The 19,245-nt window shown below is 47.5% G+C and overlaps 3 protein-coding genes across 9 annotated transcripts in view; 1 reads left to right on the plus strand and 2 right to left on the minus strand.

The window, feature by feature from the left end:
• PEX5 (peroxisomal biogenesis factor 5) overlaps positions 1–6,224 on the minus strand; it is a 24,379-nt gene extending 18,155 nt beyond the window's left edge. For 3 of the 7 annotated variants that reach the window (XM_086882633.1, XM_086882632.1, XM_086882629.1), the window contains exons 1-5: positions 2,254–3,925; positions 1,794–1,997; positions 1,318–1,353; positions 998–1,130; positions 185–319 (exon numbers count right to left, since the gene is read on the minus strand). In XM_086882633.1, the coding sequence (XP_086738759.1) occupies positions 185–319; positions 998–1,130; positions 1,318–1,353; positions 1,794–1,997; positions 2,254–2,472 (727 nt within the window). In that variant the 5' untranslated portion in view covers positions 2,473–3,925. Of the gene's footprint in view, positions 1–184; positions 320–997; positions 1,131–1,317; positions 1,354–1,793; positions 2,033–2,127; positions 2,179–2,253; positions 3,926–5,304 lie in introns of those variants that run through there. The other 4 variants (XM_086882628.1, XM_086882635.1, XM_086882634.1 and 1 more) reach the window with 4 other exon arrangements.
• Positions 5,615–14,520, plus strand: LOC111924342 (solute carrier family 25 member 36-A-like). The gene is made up of 7 exons (XM_086882636.1): positions 5,615–6,328; positions 10,455–10,631; positions 11,144–11,221; positions 11,527–11,627; positions 12,223–12,289; positions 12,486–12,769; positions 12,870–14,520. The coding sequence occupies exons 1-7, from the start codon at positions 6,288–6,290 to the stop codon at positions 13,067–13,069; spliced, it is 948 nt and encodes a 315-aa protein (XP_086738762.1). The 5' UTR covers positions 5,615–6,287; the 3' UTR covers positions 13,070–14,520.
• CLSTN3 (calsyntenin 3) overlaps positions 14,326–19,245 on the minus strand; it is a 15,168-nt gene continuing 10,248 nt past the window's right edge. Inside the window, exons 13-18 of the mRNA XM_086882627.1 lie at positions 18,830–19,056; positions 17,563–17,733; positions 17,041–17,186; positions 16,756–16,891; positions 15,138–15,355; positions 14,326–15,053 (exon numbers count right to left, since the gene is read on the minus strand). Coding sequence (XP_086738753.1) covers positions 14,883–15,053; positions 15,138–15,355; positions 16,756–16,891; positions 17,041–17,186; positions 17,563–17,733; positions 18,830–19,056 — 1,069 coding nt within the window. The 3' untranslated portion in view covers positions 14,326–14,882. The remainder of the gene's footprint in view (positions 15,054–15,137; positions 15,356–16,755; positions 16,892–17,040; positions 17,187–17,562; positions 17,734–18,829; positions 19,057–19,245) is intronic.

The following is a 19,245-nucleotide window of genomic DNA, read 5'->3' on the forward strand; positions in this document are numbered from 1 at the left end:
TGACTTAACCATAACACCATCACAAAGCAGTTTTCCTATCCTCCACCCCATTAAAGCTGCTACAGGAAACACTGACTGCTGGGCCCAAAGCAATACTCCAATTTCTTATTCAGTAGCTCTTCACTATACACAGGCATGTGACTGGGCATCATCTTGACAGTAATTCCAAAAAAGAACACTTCACCTGTCACTTCAGCAATGAACTCCTGTGACCAGTCAGCCTCATTGTAATCTGAAGAGACATCACCAGCATTATCTGCTGCAGCCAAGAATTCCTGGGTCCAGTTTTCAGACAAGGCCAGGGCTGCCACACCTGGAGCTGCATGAGGGAAAAAAAAACAGAAGTGAGGACTGGAGCACTCAAAGGCATCATTTCCATGTTCCAGGCTAGCCCTAATCACCTCTGATTGTTAGAATAAAATCACAGAAATATTTCACTTGGAAGGAGTCTCTGGAGGTTGCAAGTTCTCACAGCAGATTAACATGAAAGTTAGAGATGAGGTTGTTCAGAGCATTCACCAGGTAACTTCTGAATTTGTCCATGGCTGGCAATTCCCCAGCCTCTCTAGATGGGAAGTTCAACTGCCTCTTCCAAGGGAAGAAATGTTTCCACATACCTAGTCTGTTCCCCTTTCCACAAATTGTGTCCATTACCCCTTGTCCTTCTCCTGACTATTGCTGTGAAGATCCTGACCATGGCTGCTGAAGATAGCAACAAAACACTCCACCTCCCCTGCCCCTCAGACTCCTCTTACCCAGATTAAAACGTCCAGTTCCCTCAGCCTTTCTTCTTACAACATGGATTCCTGTCCCTGAATATTTTATCGATCTCTAATGAACTTGTTCCAATAGATCAGTGTATTGGGAAGCCCAAATCCAGAAACAATACTCCAGATACAATCTCAGAAGAGCTTAACAGATAGGAAACACCCTACTAGGAGCTTAACCATAGCATCAAGATCTTTTGCAGCTCTCCACCTACTTCAGCTCCCCTCACCTCGCTGAGGGGCCTGTCGGAAGCTTGACTGTTCAATCTCTTGCATCTCAGCCAACAGGTCATCCATCTTAAAGGTCTGGGGTGCACGGGATAGCAAAGGGGCATTCTGAGCTTGCAGAAACTCTCCAACCAGCTGCCAAAGACAGAGATGGATTACAAACATTGCACAGAAGATGAACAGGCTATGGAGCGTGAAAGAAGGGCTTGTCAGAAGAAAATGACAGCATCAGGTATGGGGTAAAATAACAAATAGTGGTGATGAGAAAAACTTTAAGAAGATTAATCAAAAGCCATAAGGAGAGGAATTAATCTGTTCTTACCTCATCTTCGGTGGCTACTCCCAGTGGTTTGGATACCTGCAGGGAATAGTGGGCAATCACGTCAAACTTTTGATCCCATGCCCCTCTCTACACACACTCACAGAGTGACCCAATTAGATTGTATCTTCCTCTTCCTTGAGCTTAAGCTGTCAACACTTTCTTGCCCTAGCTGCCTACTAAAGGAGCAGCAACACTTTGAGGGATCCTGTCCAACACCCTCCCACTTATCTGGCGTGGGGCCTGTGACAGCAAGGCACACAGCTCACCACAGCCACCAACATCCCCTGAGTGAGCACAAACATGCCCTCACCCCACAACCCCGATTCGGGTGACCCCTGGGCCTTTTTCCGCAAAAACCCCACAACACGACAGCAGCTGCACCGAGAGCCCCCCGCGCTGCTCACCCCCAGCCCGAGCTGAGCGGCCCAGCCCCCGGCAGGACGCAGAGCCAGCCCAGCGAGCAGAGCAATACTCACGGCTGCGGCTTCGGGTGCCCCGGGGGGCCAGGCCAGAGGGCCCTGCAGTCCTTCCTGCCTCAGGGCCTTGTCCTGGGTGAAGTGCCCCGCCAGCTTCATCAGGGGGTTGGAACCCCCGCACTCCGGCTCCACCAGCTCCCTCATGGCCATGGCCTCGGGCGCGGAGGGAGAGAGGGTCGACGCCGAACCCCGCCGCGCCTGCACCTGGCGCCGGGGCGGCACAGACAGCGGGTGAGCGCCGGGCGGAGCGACCGCCTGACCCCGACCCGGCTGCCGCCCGCCAGCGCCGCCTCCCCCGCAGGCCCGGCCCGGGAGCGGACGGACACGCACTCACCCACCCGCCGCTTGGGACAGCAAGGCCGCGGCCCCCGGCCCGAGCCCCGCGCCCCCGCCCGGCCGCCCCCGTTCTCCGTCCCGCTCCGCCCGGAGGGGCCGCGGGGCTCCCCCGCCCGCTCCGTACCTGGGGCCGCCGCGGCGCGCTGGGCTGGCGCGGCGGGGCGGGGCCAGCCTTAAAGGGACCGCAGCCGCAGCGCCTTAAAGGGGCTGGGTCTGCCGGGCCGCCGCCGGCACTGCTCCGGAGCCGGCTCCCGAGGGGTGTGCCCCTCTGCTGGCCGTGAAACGGTGTGTATATGTATATGGTATGTGCTATACACATCCCGCTGTATGTGAAAATGTACATAAATTCATATATATATTCAACGAGATGTGTATGGTATGTGTATATACAAGAGATATGTACACGTATGCACTATATACATCTCGTTATGTTTGTGAATAGACATAAATACATATATATACATAAATTTGAATACATAAACATATCTTGATATATATATATTCATATACATATTCAACACGATGTATATGTATATATATATATATACGCCCATATATGTGTAGATGAGTGTATACGGTATCAGTACACATTTGTCTGGCTGATGGACTGATACTTTACTATTTGCTCTGGGATAACTAAAATGTTGCAGCCGGCAGCCACAGGTTGAGAGTGCACACATTTAGCTGAAAAGTGTGTGATACCTTCAGATAAACCATAGAAATGTCAACTCCTTCCCAGCCTTGATTCTTCTACATTCGTGGTTCCAAAGGACAAGCCAACTTGTCAGAGTTCAGAGGTCATTTGTGTGTAGCCTCTAAAAGAATGGGAAAAGCACCAACAGGGGGTTGCACGATGTGTGCTGCCTCCCGTGACACTAGGGTGCTAGAAATAAATTGTTTTCAGAATCAAATCCCACCTACTTCTTTTAAAAGAGTATTCTCCTCTGCAGGGTCCTCTCCAGATTTGTCAGGTTCACTTCATCTGTCCAAAATGTGACAGAAATCTGGTGCAGTTATAGACACAATTCTTTGACAGCAGGTCCTCCTGCCTGCTCTCCTTACAGCTTTGAAATGCATGTGGCATCTATAGCCAGTTCTGTGCTAGCAAGTAGTATGTGTGCCTCAACAGGAACAGGCCTTTAAAGTTACAATAATTGAGGCTAGAAATAAAACACCCACACCAAACACGCTTGGGGAGCTTCACTTTGGACTATGTCTTCCTTGGTCACCTGGACAGCACACCAGTTAGTGATTGACATCCACGAGGTGTGCCCTATGTGCAGCTTAGCACCACCAAAAAGGAATCCTGTTTGCACACAAGGCTGTCCTGCAGGATAAACCCCAGCCCAGCAAGCAGGGATTACTGGAAGATTCATTCTGAAAGCACACTTCTGGTATCCTGGAAGATTAAAACAAGACTCACCTGCTATTACTGAATGCCATTGCTGTGTGTGCTGTGGTCAAGGGTTAGCAAGAGCACTTGAAGAGAGAGGGATGGAGAATACTGTGGGGCAGAATCCCAAATTACTTGCAAGAAGAAGAGGTGAGCAAGGCTGCTCCTAAGTAAAACCAAGAGACTGCAGAAAGACATGGAAAAGGGAAGTGTAGGCATTGAAATAAGGCATGGACAGAAATCCAAAAGCCATCCCAGACTGAGCATGGAGGAAGACGTGAAGTAGTTTTGATTTGTAAATATTTGGAACATGGTTTTGGGGTATGCCAATGACACCAGCTTGGCCTTCTGGTTCATGACAGGGACAAGGAAACACTGCTCTATAAAAAAAAAAAAAAAAAAAGCTCCCACAGCCTTCCTTCTGAAGGACTGAATAGCCTTTTATCCCTTAGAGTCCCAAAAGACTTTGATGCAACGGGGAGGACCAGAAGTGGCAGTGGTGGCAGAGCATCCAGTACAACCACAGCTATAGTTGTTGGTGGATAAGTATCCTGCTGAAGCAGGATACAACTATTTCTGCTTGCCAGCAGAAGGCAGAGGGTCCAATCTGAAGGCAACAGGAAAAGAAGCAGAGTTAATGCACCCCTGAAAGTGAAGTGTAAATAATTTGGCAGCAAGAACTAAAATATCAGGGGGCCTCAATAACTCTTGGATAGATGAGAGAAGAAAATAGTAGTGCTACTGAAAAGGCTATTCCAGGCTCTGCATCCTTCACCTGTTCTGAGTACCAATACTCTGCTGAAGCTCCTGTGACTGACGGAAAGCAGTGACAAAATGGAGGTCTCTGTCTAACTATTCACCATCCTAACTTTGTGAAATTCATTGTTTCTTTCCAAGTGCAAAACTTAGCACGTGCTTTTATTAAATGGTGTTTCTATGCTTTCAGGCTATTTCTCACATTGATCAAAACCATTTGTATACAAATTTTCTCTACCAAATCCTTTGCAACCTCTCTCAGGTTAATGTTGTCTACAAATTTTAATAGACACAATTTTCTAGTCCACTGTATAAATCACTGAATAAAAAAAACACTAATAGCACATTGAAAGCATGTTTCTGCAGGACTCCTTGATATTTCTTTACAGATAGACAGCATAGGATCAAAAACTAATCTTAGAATTTTCCAATCAGCATCAGACTCTCCCAACAGTGATTTCAGTGGATCCAGTTTCCCGTGTTTCCAAATGTGCTTGTTAGACTGTCAGATGAAACAGAGTAAAAATCCTACTGAAATCAAAAATTTAGCATCTATTGTTACTTTCTTGACCATAAGGACAAGCCTGCCATGAAAGATTGGTTTAACTTGATCTCTTCCTTTTGGAAAATGTGAGTTGACTACATCATATTTATTTGTTCTAGTAACACAGGGGAAGGCAGTAAAATAATGTTGGCTGGCCAGTAATTAATCAGATTTTCTTTCTTTAAATGGCCAATATATTTTGCCTTTTCCAATTTTCTGAACCACTCCATTGCCTAGATATCTCAAAGATAAGAGCCAGTGGGCCATTCTCCAGCTCTCCAGCCATCACAGGATGAAGTTCATCAGTCCTAATTGGTCTGAAAACCTTGACTTTCCCTAAGTGCTTAGAAATGTAAAATGACTTTTTCCCCACTTGCAGGTGGTGCTAGCTAAGATATTCACCTAGCTAGCACCACAGTGAAGACAAGTGAAAAATGCTTGGAGCTTCTATGTATCTTTGACCAGTTTCCACTTTCACTGACCAGAAAGCCAGTCTTTTTACTGATCTTCCCTTCATTGCCCAGGTAGTGACAGGTGCTATTGGGTGAGCTGATAGTTCTGTTCTTTTCCACCGCAGTTAAGGTACTCATTTCCTTTTCAAAATATCTTTGTACTTGATTGGACTCAGTTGCCATGTCTTCCTTAATTCCTTCTTCTCTAGACTAAAGGCTGCATTTTATTTCAAACCTTCTGTTTGAGTGGTCAGAGTAGTTATTGCCCTCTGTGGATTCACTTCCCACATTTGTCTCTGTTGTAGCAGTGTGGTACCCAAGCTGGACACTCAGCCCTGTGTCAGCGCTGTGAGTGAAGTCACAGCAGTACAGAGCTGTTCTGACAGCTTGTTTCATCTGACCTACAGGCTATCCTCCTAAACACATGAACTGATCTGATGTGTGCCTTTTTGGCAACAGCATCATGTTGATGTACATTCTTCTTTTTTTAAGGAAGATGATATTCAATGAACTCTGATGCGCTCTGAAACTGTGCATTTGAAAAAGCAACAGAGGATCTTTAGCTCCTGAATATTCAGTCTTTCTCACACTGATCCTCCGAACTTCAAAGTCATGGGCCTAATTTTTTCAGAGGGTTGGGGGTTTTTGTGGAGACCAAACATCCGAAGAAGCTTCTCTGGTCCCATGAGCGAGGACGAGCGTCAGGAACGACTTGGCTCAGCTCTTCGACCCATCGCTTGCCCGTGGTCAAAAAAACCCACAGTCAGTTCGCCTCGGTTCCCCTATTGCAAAACAAAGACGAGTTTGTTTAAGTTCAGGGGGAGGTTTGACGGCTTGCGGGGGGTGTGGTTGTTGGTTTGTTTTTAATGGAAGAGCCTTGAGTGGCCGGGCCGAAGGAGCCGAGTGAGCCCTCACGCGTACATCTGCAGGGAGCGGCCCTGGGTCCCCTCACGGCGCCCCGCCCGCCCCTTCCGCCGCTCCTGCGGGCGGGCCGGGGCCGCAGCGCCGGGGCCATGTCGCAGCACAGCACGCTGCTCCACCTGCTCGCCGGAGGGTGAGTGCCCCGGGAGGCGGAGGGGCAGGAGGGCGGGATTCGGGCCGCGGCTCCGGCAGCAGCCGCCGCCGGGGAGCCGGGGCAGAGCAGCCCCCGGCGGTGCCCGCGGGCCGCGGCTGTGCCGGGTCCCGATCGGGGCTCGGCGCCCTGCAGCAGCCCCGCAGCGCCGGCGGGAATGTCGGGCTCCGCGGCTGGGGAAGGCGGAGAGCCTCCCGGTGAGGAGTTACATCCAGCCGGGACCTGCCGGGGATGCGGGGCAAGGGAAGCGGGGTGCTGAACGAGAGGCTTCACGGGGCCTCTCCGGCGGGACAAGTGGTGGGGCATCCATGTGTTGGGGAGGGCGGCCAGCTCTCTCCATCAGCGCGTGGCTGAGATTCCTGTGTGAATTCTCTGGCTTTAAATAGTGCGGCTCTTTCTGGTGAGTCAGCTCTTCGGAGCCCAGCGGTGCCCCTCGGCATTAGAAGCGTGCCCTTGAGCAAGTGATTTGTCCCGTGGCGTTTCCCCCTTCCTCCCTTTAAAGTCTCAAAACAATGAGCTTCAAGTAAGTTTACAGTGCCCTAAAGCATAAGATACTGTGGACCTCCGGACTTTGCTGAGTAACTGCAGAAGTCCTCTGCTTAGGCAGCCACCTAGTCTCTTTCAAATCCCACCAAGCTGCTGGAGTCCGTGTGACAGTGAAGCCTGTGATGCTGCATGTACAATAAGGCACATAATTTAATTGCTTTTAATTGGTATATTTCCAGTTTTCTGCAGCTAGTGCAGTTCTTGTGCTATGTCAATCTTTGCATACGTGTACTTGTCCTCTCTGTTCCCGTTGTTATTTTGTACATGTTATTATTTTATTAATTTATCCTTTGAACTGTATGATCATTGCATCTTAGACTTTCTTAATACATTATTCTTTCTTAGTTTTCTCAAGCTTTTCTTCATCTTTTTCCACCGCGGTTCCTGAAAAACTGAGAGTTTGGCTAGTGACAAGAATGTCACTAGTGGGAATGTTGTCAGTCTGTATCTCGTCCTCATCCATTAATCAATCCTCCTAAATTACAGCTAATTAAAACCATAGGGATAATAATGTGAATAAGACATGAATGAGAAGTTCAGTTTATTGGTGCACTATATTTAATATTACTGGTTTATGTAATGAAACAAAACAGGGTCTCATTCATGAAGGAGCAGCTCTCCACTTCCAGTATAAGAACTGGGGACCAGCCAAAGAAACTTGTGAGAGGTTTCTTCAGAGCTAATGCAAAAACATAGTTCTTCCAACAGTGTGCGGTTAAACTGTGGGACTCCTGGCCACAGCATAGTTGAGGGTAAAGGCTTCTCATGTGTCCAGGAAGAATTTTGAAAAGATGAACGAAAAATAATGTGTTGAAGGCTGCTAAAAGCAAGGCAACATTTCTGGCTGAGGAAATCCCTGAACTGAAAGTTGTGGGAAGCTGGGAGTGTGTTCTGGAGGTACTTCTCCTACTCTTCTGTAAGTAACCTTTATTTGTCTGTATCCTAGGCAGAAACGTGGTTTAACTGCAGGTTTGCCTGATCCAGCATTGCTATTCTTAAATGAAGATCTTCAACCCGTCTTAATTTTTGGCTAGCCTAAGAGCTAACATGAATTACCAGTAAACCTTGTCACCTCTTGCATGTGCTTATACACTTTTTAGATAATTTAAAAATGTTAACAGTGTCTTTTGTATTTCTCAACTAATCCTTTTCTTGCATCACCTCAAACTCGTCAGTTTTCCCTTTAAAATGTGAAAGCAAGATCTAGAGGCAAATACCATTTTCTAAGGTAAAATTACCCGCCTTCTTCAATTAGCACTTTTTGCCATGGCTTTGCTCTCAGAGTACATGTTGTACTCATCTTTATCTGCTGCTCTTCATCCTATTTTGCAGAAATTGCTTTAGTTCCTGCTTCTAGAGTAATGATACATAATTTTCCATTTCTCCTGAAACAGAAGAATTTTGCAGACCTATGTCTTTCATACATCCTAGTTGAGATTTCTTCTAGTTTTGAACAGCTGGTACCCCTCATTTCCTTAGCTTAAATTAATGGGTGTTCTTTTTCCCTTTTGTCTTGCCATTGAGACATAGTGGCTCATAGTGGCCCTTCACCTCACAGTCTCTTTCTGCTGATTAAATGGCCAAGGAGTAACAATTTCTTTAATTGTTATTCTTGCTTTTATAATAATCTTTTGTTCTCTGTATGTATCAGTAGTTTCAGGAACTTGACCTCAGGAAACTTTTATATATACTGGAAGCATGTGTTCAAGCTCAGATCCTGACCATTGCAGGTGAGGACTTCTTCAAGAAGTTAGATATTAAGAGAACATTACATAAACTTTTGCTTCCTTATGCACTATTAGAGAGAAGAATTAATATACCAATCAATTGCTTCTCTCAATGTCTTCCTGGTGTATTGTTTGCTCAGCTTTGAGATAAGGAGTTGAAACTGCCCTGTATGGACCTTTTAAACCTTGTCACCACTGTACTCAAATCTTCTCCTGAACTGGAGACTGTACTCCTGGTCAAAGAAACAGCAGACATGTAAGTCTGGAGCCTGAATAAGACAAATTAATAGAATCTATGGTAAAGAACAGATTGTTGGACCCCTAAGTGAATATGGTCTATATGGGAAGAATCAATGTGGCCTTTGTATAAGAAGAGCCTGCCTCATGCAACTCTGGATTGCTGCGTAGGCTGTGTCTTGGTGTCTGTGCTTAATCCACTTGTTCACTCAGAGAACCTGAGCCAGGGTGTTCACTGCTTCGCTGTGTGTTGTCTTCTGAGCTGGAGCTAAATTCAGGAGTCATGTTGCCAGACTCCCACCACTCATCATATACCTCCTGAGGGAAATTGCTGCTGATGGACTGCTCTGCAAGTCGTCACCATATCTGCCAGATGTGTACATCTGCCAAGGGCTTGACAAAGCAACGTGAGTGTTACGGAATAGCATAGCTAGTTGCTGGCATCATTAGCTGCATAATCTCCTATCTGCCATATCTCTTGGATGTCAGTGCAGTAGGCATCCAGGTCTCTTTTTTTTCTCTTTTTTTTTGCCCCCATTCCTGTTGGCAATGATAATGAAGGCCTAGGAGCAAAGGCTGTGAGAATACTGTGTATGTCCACCGAGCTCTGTAGACTTTTTCAAAATAGTTCTTCAGAACTCTCGCTATTTGCTGTCCTGCACTGTCACATGTAATTCTGATGATATACCTGACACTTCCTGATATCTTGTATTTCTTTGGTTGGCTTTTCTTTCTTTGGAGCAGAGTGAGCTTTTTATTAAGCCTCCATCTCTTGTGAAGCAAAGCAACTTTGGCTGTAGCGGATGTGAATGATCATCCATTTGTCAAAGCCTCTTGCATGGCTTACATGCAAATTCATCTCAAAATGGTCTTTCAGGTACTGAGCATCCTCTAGAAGAGCAGAGTTATCAGTCAGAGGATTTAGAGGAGCAGAAGCTGAAAACCAAATGTATCAGTTCTGACTTGTCCCTGGGTGGTGGAAAGGGAAAAAGCGGATATGTGTCCTTTCAGCATTCCTGCAGTGTGATGAGACCCGTTGATGGAGATGGTTCACGAGTTCCAAAAATAGGTTCTGCCTGCTGAAGGTCAGGGTCCTCTTTCATTAGGCAAGCCAGGCTTGGAGAGAGCCTGGCTGTTGGCAGAAAATACAGATCTTGCTTACAGGGCCTTGCAAATGTGTGTCTGATGTAATTATGGATTAAAGACACAGGGAGGCTGAGAGGTGGGAGAGTTCTGTGCTGCCCCTGTGTGAGCCAGTGTGGCTGTGGCGACATGTGGGCCACGGTGCCTGGTGACCTCAGCAGAAGGCTTTGCAGTGAGGATGGGCAGCAGAAATGCTGGCCTGGGGGACTGCTGAGTCCCCATGGACTTGGGACTCTTTGTCTCAAATACTGAGTAAGGTTTCAGAGTGAGGCTGCCAGATGATGTCCCAAGCGGAGCTGTTCCGTTAATCAGTGTCAGAGCAGGAGGTCATGTGTGACACAGGCTGGGGTACCGAAACTCCTCTTCCAGAGGGGAGAAGTTGTGGACAAGCAGGGTCAGAAATATTGCCCTGTTATGGCACAGAGATCATTCTTAAGTGTGCTGCTATGCCCTAGATGTGGTGGCACAGCTGGAGCCATCCTGACCTGTCCCCTGGAAGTGGTGAAGACACGTCTGCAGTCATCCCAGCTGGCGCTGCGGCCTCTGTACCTCCCAGAGATACAGCTGCCAGGGATGAGTGTGAGGCTGATGAATCCCACCCCACCGTCTCCTGGAGTGCTCAAGCTGCTGAGGTGAGTAGGACAGGGCAATGTGCATGTTAGCACCAGGGAGGTGATGGTTTGGCCATCGTGTGGAGGGTGTGAGGCAAGAGATAAAGAGAATTGAGCTGAGGCTCTGGAAGCCACAAGTGCAATAGAAAGTTTGATCAGAGCACAGATATATCTGCTTCTCACCAGTGATCTGTGCTCTGCAAAGCACCTTAGGGGACTGTGAGAAATTTCTCAGCTAGTGGTTTGATCAGACCCAGAGGGATAGCATTATCAAGAATAGGATGACTAGTGTAAAATGTAGTTGGAAATAGATGATCTTTAAGGTCATTTCCAACACAAGCATTTCCAGGTTCCATGACCAAAGGAGACAGGAGAAGTGATTGGAAAGAAAATGAGAGCAGGGAAGAAAAAGAATAACATGGGAAGTGAGGAGAGGGTGCTATAAGAAATACTGAAGAACAAAGAAGGAGGAGGAATAGGAGAACCTGCACCTTAGTTATTCTGCTGATTTCTCTGTTCATTTCCTTCTGTAGGGCCATCCTTGAGAAGGAAGGCAAACGGTCCCTGTTCCGAGGTCTGGGTCCAAACCTCGCTGGGGTTGCTCCTTCCCGGTGAGTACTGCTCCATGGCAGTGCCTACTCATGTTGTACACTTTTTAAGGGACCTGTGTAGTAACTGTTGCTCCACTTTCTGAAAGCTGTCTGGGCCTTGTGCTTACATGCCCCTCACACAGACATCTTCTGGAGCTTCTGATCATAGTGTTAAGATTAATCCTGTGAGCCAGGTATAAATGGTATCTGATGTCATGTTAGACAAAACTGTGCTGGGAGTAAGAAAAGTTGGAGTGAAACTGCACAGTAGTGTCTCTGCTCCTCACAGGGGAGCTGTAACCTCTTCTGTATTTTTTTCCAACCAGGGCTATATATTTTGCTGCATATTCTGCTACTAAGGAGAGGCTTAATACTGTCCTGGTACCAGAGTCCAAGAAAGTACACATACTAGCAGCAGCCTGTGCAGGTGAGCCTTTTCTGTCTCAAATCAAAGCCAAGAGGTCCTTCTGTCTGGAAATGTCTATGTGTTTCATTCCTTCTCCATTGCTCTTCTGAAGTTTTCTCCCTCCACATGTGGAGAAGTGAGTTCCTTGGGTAACAAAATGTTTTCTCACTCTTCATTCTTCTTGAGCTCATCTCTTTAAGTCTAGTCTTTACCCCTTCAGCTGCTATCATGAGCTCTATTCTGCTGTGAGAGGGAGAAGGCAGTGTGTAATTTAGGCTACTCACAGAACCATTTCTCTCGATATATCCCAGTTCTCTAACAAAATCCTCCACTCTTGCAAAATTAGCATGCTGTTTCCTGCCTTTTTGTAACACCAGGGCCTGTTAGTATGGTTTTATTGGAGGCAGAAGAGCTAATTACCACTAGACAAAGGCTAGAATAGGGGAGGAGGAGAATCAAATAGTCTGCCCTAAATATCTCTTCTCAAGGTCATTGTCAAATTGCAAATGCTTGCAGCTTGCCAAGCAGAGCTCAGAGAGCTGATAGATCAGCACCTCTTCACGAACTGTCAGCGTGATCCTGGCACTCACTGCTGTCTTCCTTTTCTGTTCCCCAGGCATTAGCTCAGCCACACTCACCAATCCCATCTGGTTAGTGAAAACCAGGATGCAGCTGGAAGCCAGGTAAGGCAGGCCAGCAGTGCAGAGCCACTCGATGTCACATCAGGATTGGGTTGGGGGGTGGTGGGCAGAGAGAGGTCTGTGATTTCTCGTCAGAACATGGCAAGTCTTAGGCTGGGCAAGAGGTTTACGGCTGTGTTCACAATAGCACTGTAGGCCAGGTGCAGTATGGTGTCCTAACCATCTCCCTTCTTTCCAGGGTGAAGGGGGAGATGGCCAACAATGCTCTCCAGTGTGCCATGCACGTGTACCGCACTGAAGGCCTGCGTGGATTTTACCGTGGGATCACTGCCTCCTATGCGGGAGTGTCAGAGACCATCATACACTTCGTCATCTATGAAGCACTGAAAAAGGAGCTGAGAAACAGCCAGCATTCCCATCCCCCATCACTCACAGTTCCACCAAACGACGATGATTTCGTCGGACTAATGTGCGCTGCTGCTGTCTCCAAAACATGTGCTACGTGCCTTGCATATCCACACGGTGAGCGGGTCCACCATCCTTGCTTCTGTCCCCCTGGGGGGAGATGCCATGCCCGTGGGATCCATCTGCTAATATATGGCTTCTCTTCTTGTCTCTCCAGAGGTCATTCGGACACGGTTGCGAGAGGCAGGGTCACGGTACCGTTCCTTTACACAGACTCTGCAGCTCGTGGCCCGTGAAGAGGGACCCTTGGCATTATACCGGGGGCTCCTGGCGCACCTGATCCGCCAGATCCCAAATGCAGCCATCATGATGGTGACCTATGAACTCATTGTACATTTGGCCTCTTCCACCTTGTAAGCTGTAGCACTTGGCTGAGGCTGCTGTGGAGATGTAGGGACATCGTGGTCCTGAGACCTGGTCTTTTGCAGTGCTCTGAGAGGTGGTGCTTTTTGTCACGGGTCAGATCTGGGTTGGGCATTCTCAGGACACAACGACTACTTTGTGCCAAGTTTTTTGCTCCAGCATGCACAGTGCAGCTTTTTTTTCCTTCTGGAGACTTGAATTATTCCAGTGCTTCAAGATGTCAGGGCACTGGTTTGACAGTGCCTGTTGTAAACTCCCTTGATGAAACAGAGGCATGGAACTTACTGGGAAGTAGACAAAGCAGAAGAGTGTAAGAGTGTCTTAGCCCCAGCATGTTCACTTCTTTTGGACCCCGTAGCAACCTTACGTGGGGACAGTTAGGCATGAAGACAGGCTAGAGCTGAAACACCTGAGAGAACTGCAGCAAGCAGAGATCTTGTGTTGCAACCTTTGCCCTCAGAGGGGCTCTTCCACTCTCACCTACTGTTCTTGCCACTAAGGAGGATTTCTCAACCTTGGCTGCCAACAAATTGCAGAATTTTCCTTCGGGTCCTTCACATGTTGCAGCCGTTGCCCCAACATGTGTGAGGCAGCTGACAGCCCCTTTTTGTCTTGCAGGGTCTGAAAAACCAGACCAAGTAGATCCAGGGAAGCAGCACTACCTGCTCTGAAGCACTATCCTAACAACTCATGCTACTGCTGGGCTCAGAGCCATGCTGTGCTAGTATTTGTTGTGTTTCCACCCCCTCCATGCTCAGCAGAAAGAGGAAAATGCCTCCTTCCCCTAGAAGTGCTGGAGCTGTTCTACAAGCTGAAGCCCCTGGGATAAAAAATACTGTATCATACTGATAAAGAAGGCAGATCAAGTGAGAAGATAGATGAAGCTAAGGAGATTTGGCCTGTTTCTGTTGATACACTAAGTGTATGGAAAGAGCCTTATTTATTTTATTTTCCTGTGTTCAAGATTTCAGTTGGAGTGCCTTCTGTTCCTCTGTGAGTCCCTAGCACTGAGTCCTGGGGAAGGCTACATTTTGTTTAGAGAGTATTTTGACTCTCAAAAAAAGGCAGGGAGTAGAGTGGTGAGTAATGTGTTTTTCTTGTTTCATCACATATGCTAAAAAATGTAACCCTTCCCCAAGATAAGGTAGTAATTTCAGTAAATACATGCTCTGGACAAGCTCCAGTTTCACATTAGAGGCTACACTATTTCTTTCCCTGGTTGTAGTGAAAAACTGCAGAAGTCCTGAATGTTTTATTTGAAATCCATTTATTTTAAAATCCACTTTGTTTCCTCATCTTTCTTACCTTCATTCATTTAGTATTAGGAGTATTGACAATTTTACAAAGCGACACAAAGCTGCAGTGGTTTGTTGGTTGTTTGGTTTTTTTTTTTTTTTTTTTTTGCATGAAACGAGAATAAACCTCAAATGACAACATTGAAAAAATATACAATATATATATATAATATCTGGGGAGGTTGTGAGAAACCCCACTTTGAGCCCTATGGCTGGCTCTGCCTTTCAGATTTCCATTCTTTCCAAGGCCTGCATCACAGTTTGAACCCTGCCACCATCATGTGTAGGTGCCCTGACACATGTTTCTGGAGAGCCAGATGGGGGGGTCAATAATGTGGGGAATGTCCACAAGGAGAATGGCAGAAGATGAAGGAACATGGGAGGCAGAGGTGATCAATGAGGGAGGAGCACATGTGTACACGGTGTGGGGGGGAAAGAAGTTGAAAGTAAGACACCTCCTCCTTCCTGCCATACGTTTTTGGGGGATCCACTGGGCGGGTGTTTTAAAGCTCCTAGTAGCGGTGAGAGACGTCACTTTTGCCGATGATGTGCCGGTCATTCATGTCACTGCTGTCCGGGGAGTCGGGTGTCTCCGAGTCGGTGCTGTCGTCATCATCCTCCATGCCCTGGCCAGCTCTGCCCTCCACACTCCCTGCTGCCCTCTCCTGACAGCTCTGGTAGGACTGGGGAGGTGAGATACGGGATAAAGGGAAAGGTCTGACAACACAGCTGCCCGCCCAGCCCCTGCCACAGTGGCTGCTCCTCACCTCCATGGGGTTGACGATGATGGTGAGGGCCGAGTCATCCCAGAACATGTCGCTCTCTTTGCCTCCAGCGCTGGTGTGCCCCGACTCAGCAGCCCCAGGGACCTCCTGCCCCACTCCCCGCCGGTGCAGGGAGTGGATGCGCAGGATGCCGAGGATCACCATCAGTGCCAGGAAGCCCACACACACCACAATGATGACAGTGGCAGCGCTGGGAACCACTTTGAAGAAAGAAAGCAAGAAGTTGTGTCTAGACTCTGTCACAGAAACATGCATTTCCAACCTGACATGCAGGAACTGAGATCCCTGGGCAGAGCTTGGGTTTTGGGTCGATGCAGGAACACAGCCTGACTTGTCTGTGCCCCTGGGCACAGGCAGTTCCTGCGATGTCAGCCTGGCCTTAGACTCTGCACATCTTTATCTGCAGAATTCACCAGAATATGTTGCACCGCATATATCTGTATCCTGCTCTTGGGAGGGAGAAATGTGTGCTGGGGACAGCCTCTAAGGGCTCAAGGATGATTTTCAGAGTGATTTCTGTGCAAACAGTAGAGAAAGTAAGAAGCCAAAAGGTGCCTTTGTTGCACATGAAGCAGATGTGAATGCTGTGATGCGCTTATAATTAGTGCTGTGGCAAAAGCCTGGCTTCTCCACAGGAGAAAACCTGAAATTCATCTTACCCCTAGCCTGACTCCCACGTGTTTGTTTAAGGCCTGTAGACTGAGCCTTAACTTCTGAGATAACCGCCTTCCCTGCAAAATCTATCTGGGCCCTCCACAAATTTGTTTATAGTTCTATTTAGCAGTTCTATTTATTGCTGGTGCCATCAGGCAGAGCTGGGGAAGGGAGGGGCAAAGGCTGGCACATGCACAAGATGCCCCTGCAGTGCCAGCTGCAGGACTGGACCAGCTTGGGATCCAGCTGCTGCAGGAAGCTTCAGCAAAAGCTAGCTCAAAGGTGCCTTCTCTGTTCCATACAACAAGGGAACTTACTTGTCTGTAGCAAGTCCTGGAGCTTTCACAGCCCAGGAGGAATCAATTTAAGTGTGGTCACGCCTGAGGCACAGGGTTACTGGCACAAACAAACATCTAGGCTAGTTTTCAGGCTTCTCTCTCTTTTGGGGACAAGAATTCTCCTCTTGTCTGCATGGTGCCACCTCCTGTATTTTCCTGCCTTGCTGACCACCACCTACTCCTATTTCTTTCTTTAGAGCAGTGGCAGTCTTGACTCACTTTTCTCTCCCGCTGTTGTAGCTTCTTTCTGAAATTACTTTACACAAGCCCACACAGCACCTTTGCAAGGTGCATGAATGAAGTCAGCTTACAGTTATTCTTTTTAGACCCTATGAGATGTAGATTTCAGTCTGCTTCTACATCAAGAAAATAATAGCCCACAAGAGAAGGATTGTTGCTGCATGCTCTAAAATACAATTTGACAAGGACTGCAGTCCACTGGCTAACGATGAGTGGAACAGGACAGTATAATGAGAACCTGATAAGGTTCAGGAGGAACATCTCAGGCAGGGAGCCTGAGAGGAATCCTCCACTATAGGTTCTGCCAGGATATCAGAAAATCAGCATCCTGATCTAAAGGAATGAACCCAAAAGATAGTGTTACATACTTGGGTTGCTGTGAGTGCTTGCCAAACTGTGCCCAGACAGCTCTGCAGGTAAATGATGGCCTCGGTGCACAAACTGCTGGGAGCTCAGAATATGGTTAGGATGAGCAGCTCGGTTCATGTTGTGGAGAACATTCACCTGCAGAAAGACCAGAGTGAGGGGGGACTCAACCCATGTGCCCATGGCACATGTACCCATGTGCCCATGGCACATTCCATGCATTCCCATGCACTGCGTCCTCCCCATGCATGCAGAAGAACCTCTGTGTGCATGTATCAGTCTTGTACCTCGACAGTAAACTCATTGCTGGAGTAGCGTCCATTCATCTCAGTGCAGGACAGGTGAAACTTCCTTTCATAGAGGGCAGCACCGTGGTTGATGTGGTAGGAGACCTGGCGTAGGATCTCCTCGTAAACCGCAATGCTCTCCACGCCTGAGACAAGAAGACAGGGGTGGGGTGAGCAAGCTCCTGCTCCAAGGTCACCTGGCATCCTAACCCTGCAGCAACTAGAAGCTACAGAGGGATCCAAGGCAATGCTGGGTTTGTTAATTTTGGGAAGATAGAGCTGGCTGTGAATGACCTGCTGGAATCCCTGCTTGCATCGCTAAAACAAATGGAAGGGAAGGAAGGATTGAGAGCAACAGCCCTGTTAACGTTCTGGAGAGTAAAGAAGTGTTGTACCACAAGTTGTGGAATATGTTGTCCCTGTCGTGTCATGACATCCTAACGTCAAGTGCTTTTCCCAGTGATGCCTGACAGTCGTTGACAGAGGCATAACTAGATAGCTGTGACCATGGAGAGGACTTACCTGTGATGGTCAGGTAGGCAGAGGTGTTAACGAGCTCCAGGCCCCGCTGCTGCAGCAGTGCCCCATCCAGGAGCAGGTACTCCCTCTCTGGGTCCAAGTCATCTCCCACCAGTGAGATCTCACAGCCATCCAGGTTGTGCACAATCTCGTCTGACATTCGTGTGTCTGTCACTGAGATGAAAACAGAAAGAAGGTATGGTCAGAAAGCCAGCCAGCCATCAGAGAAGGAAGGAGTTACTCAGTGGGGTACCTGCTTACCTAAGAGTGCTCACATCCTATGTAAGTACCGCTTCTCCACCTAGCACTGACCTTAAGTAAAATCACTGTCAGTCTAACTACCTGTTGCAGGATGGTTCTAATGACATTATCTATGCACATAATAAAGTCACTTTATTTTGGAACAACATACTATTATCAGTCTGGTTCATGATAACACATCTTGGCTGTAAGGACTTTGTTGACAATGACAGTGTACAAATTAGGAACAACATTCACACATTACCAGGCCCTGCATGCTTTTGAAAGCTTTTCCCTGTCTCACGCTGTTGGTTACCATGGTTGAGATCTTATCTTCTATAAAATGGCAACCACATTCAATAACTAACTGCTTTCAGTAGGATTGAGAACAATGTGCTCGTAAGTCAAGGAACTCATCATTGTATGAGGAAAGGCAAAGCTTCAAACAGAAAAGTAGGAGCAAAAAATCCCATTACCAGAACAGATATAAAGAAGTGAATGGACACGTAGAGCATAGACTGCAGAGAAATAATCTGAGCATGATGGAAAGAAATTGAAGAACAGGATACTGTAGGGTGTGAGGAAAATTACTGGGGAATTCACAGGAATAAGTGAGGCAGGAAGAGAAGGAAGGGAGCAAGAAGTAAGAAAAGAAAGCAGGAGAGAAGGAAGTAGGATGAGACTGTGTAAGTGCAGGAATAGAGAGAGTAACAGGCAGGACATCCATCCAGCACTGGATTCAATAAAGGGAAATGTAGGTAAAATGTGAAAGGGATTAGGAATGAGCAGCCTGGGAAAGAATTAGGAGAGAGTGAGGCAAAGGAACTGAGTGGATAGAAAAAGTACAGGGAGGAGCAGAAAGGGATAAGAGCCGATTAGCCTACATATTGACAGACAATGTGCCTTGCTTCTAAATTTGTAAACTCTCACTTTCGGGTGTAATTATAGGGGCTCTACTTCCTCTGCAGGACTGCAACTCTTGTAGGTCTTTCCAGTTTGTCTCTTACACCTTGTCCTGTACTCCACTCACCAGTACCATGCCAGTTCTCATCCTTCTTGGCCTCCACCTGGTGAGAAATAGAGCAGGTGATCTGGAGGTTGGGGAACAGGGGAATTCCTTCTGGAGCCTCAAAGTCTGATGCAGGATGAGCAAAGTGGGCGTTGCCACTCAGCAGGATCTGGGGGGCATCGGGCTGCAGCACCACAACATAGCCTTCCACATCAGGAATGGAGACACAGGACTCCTCACTGAAACACCTGTAGGACAGCAGTAGAAAACATTTGTTGCCCCAAGCTTCCAACAACATCATAAAAGATCGCCTCCTGCCCATTACTTCAAGGAAAGGGAATATCCTTTTTCCAGCAGTCTTCCTAAAGCTTCCCTACAGCCTGCTGCACAAGGCAGAGACATGGTAGGTCTGACACCACTGGGATGTGGTGACTTGA

The sequence above is a fragment of the Cyanistes caeruleus genome, chromosome 3, assembly GCF_971803275.1.
Source record: "Cyanistes caeruleus chromosome 3, bCyaCae1.hap1.1, whole genome shotgun sequence".
Taxonomy (NCBI): domain Eukaryota; kingdom Metazoa; phylum Chordata; class Aves; order Passeriformes; family Paridae; genus Cyanistes; species Cyanistes caeruleus.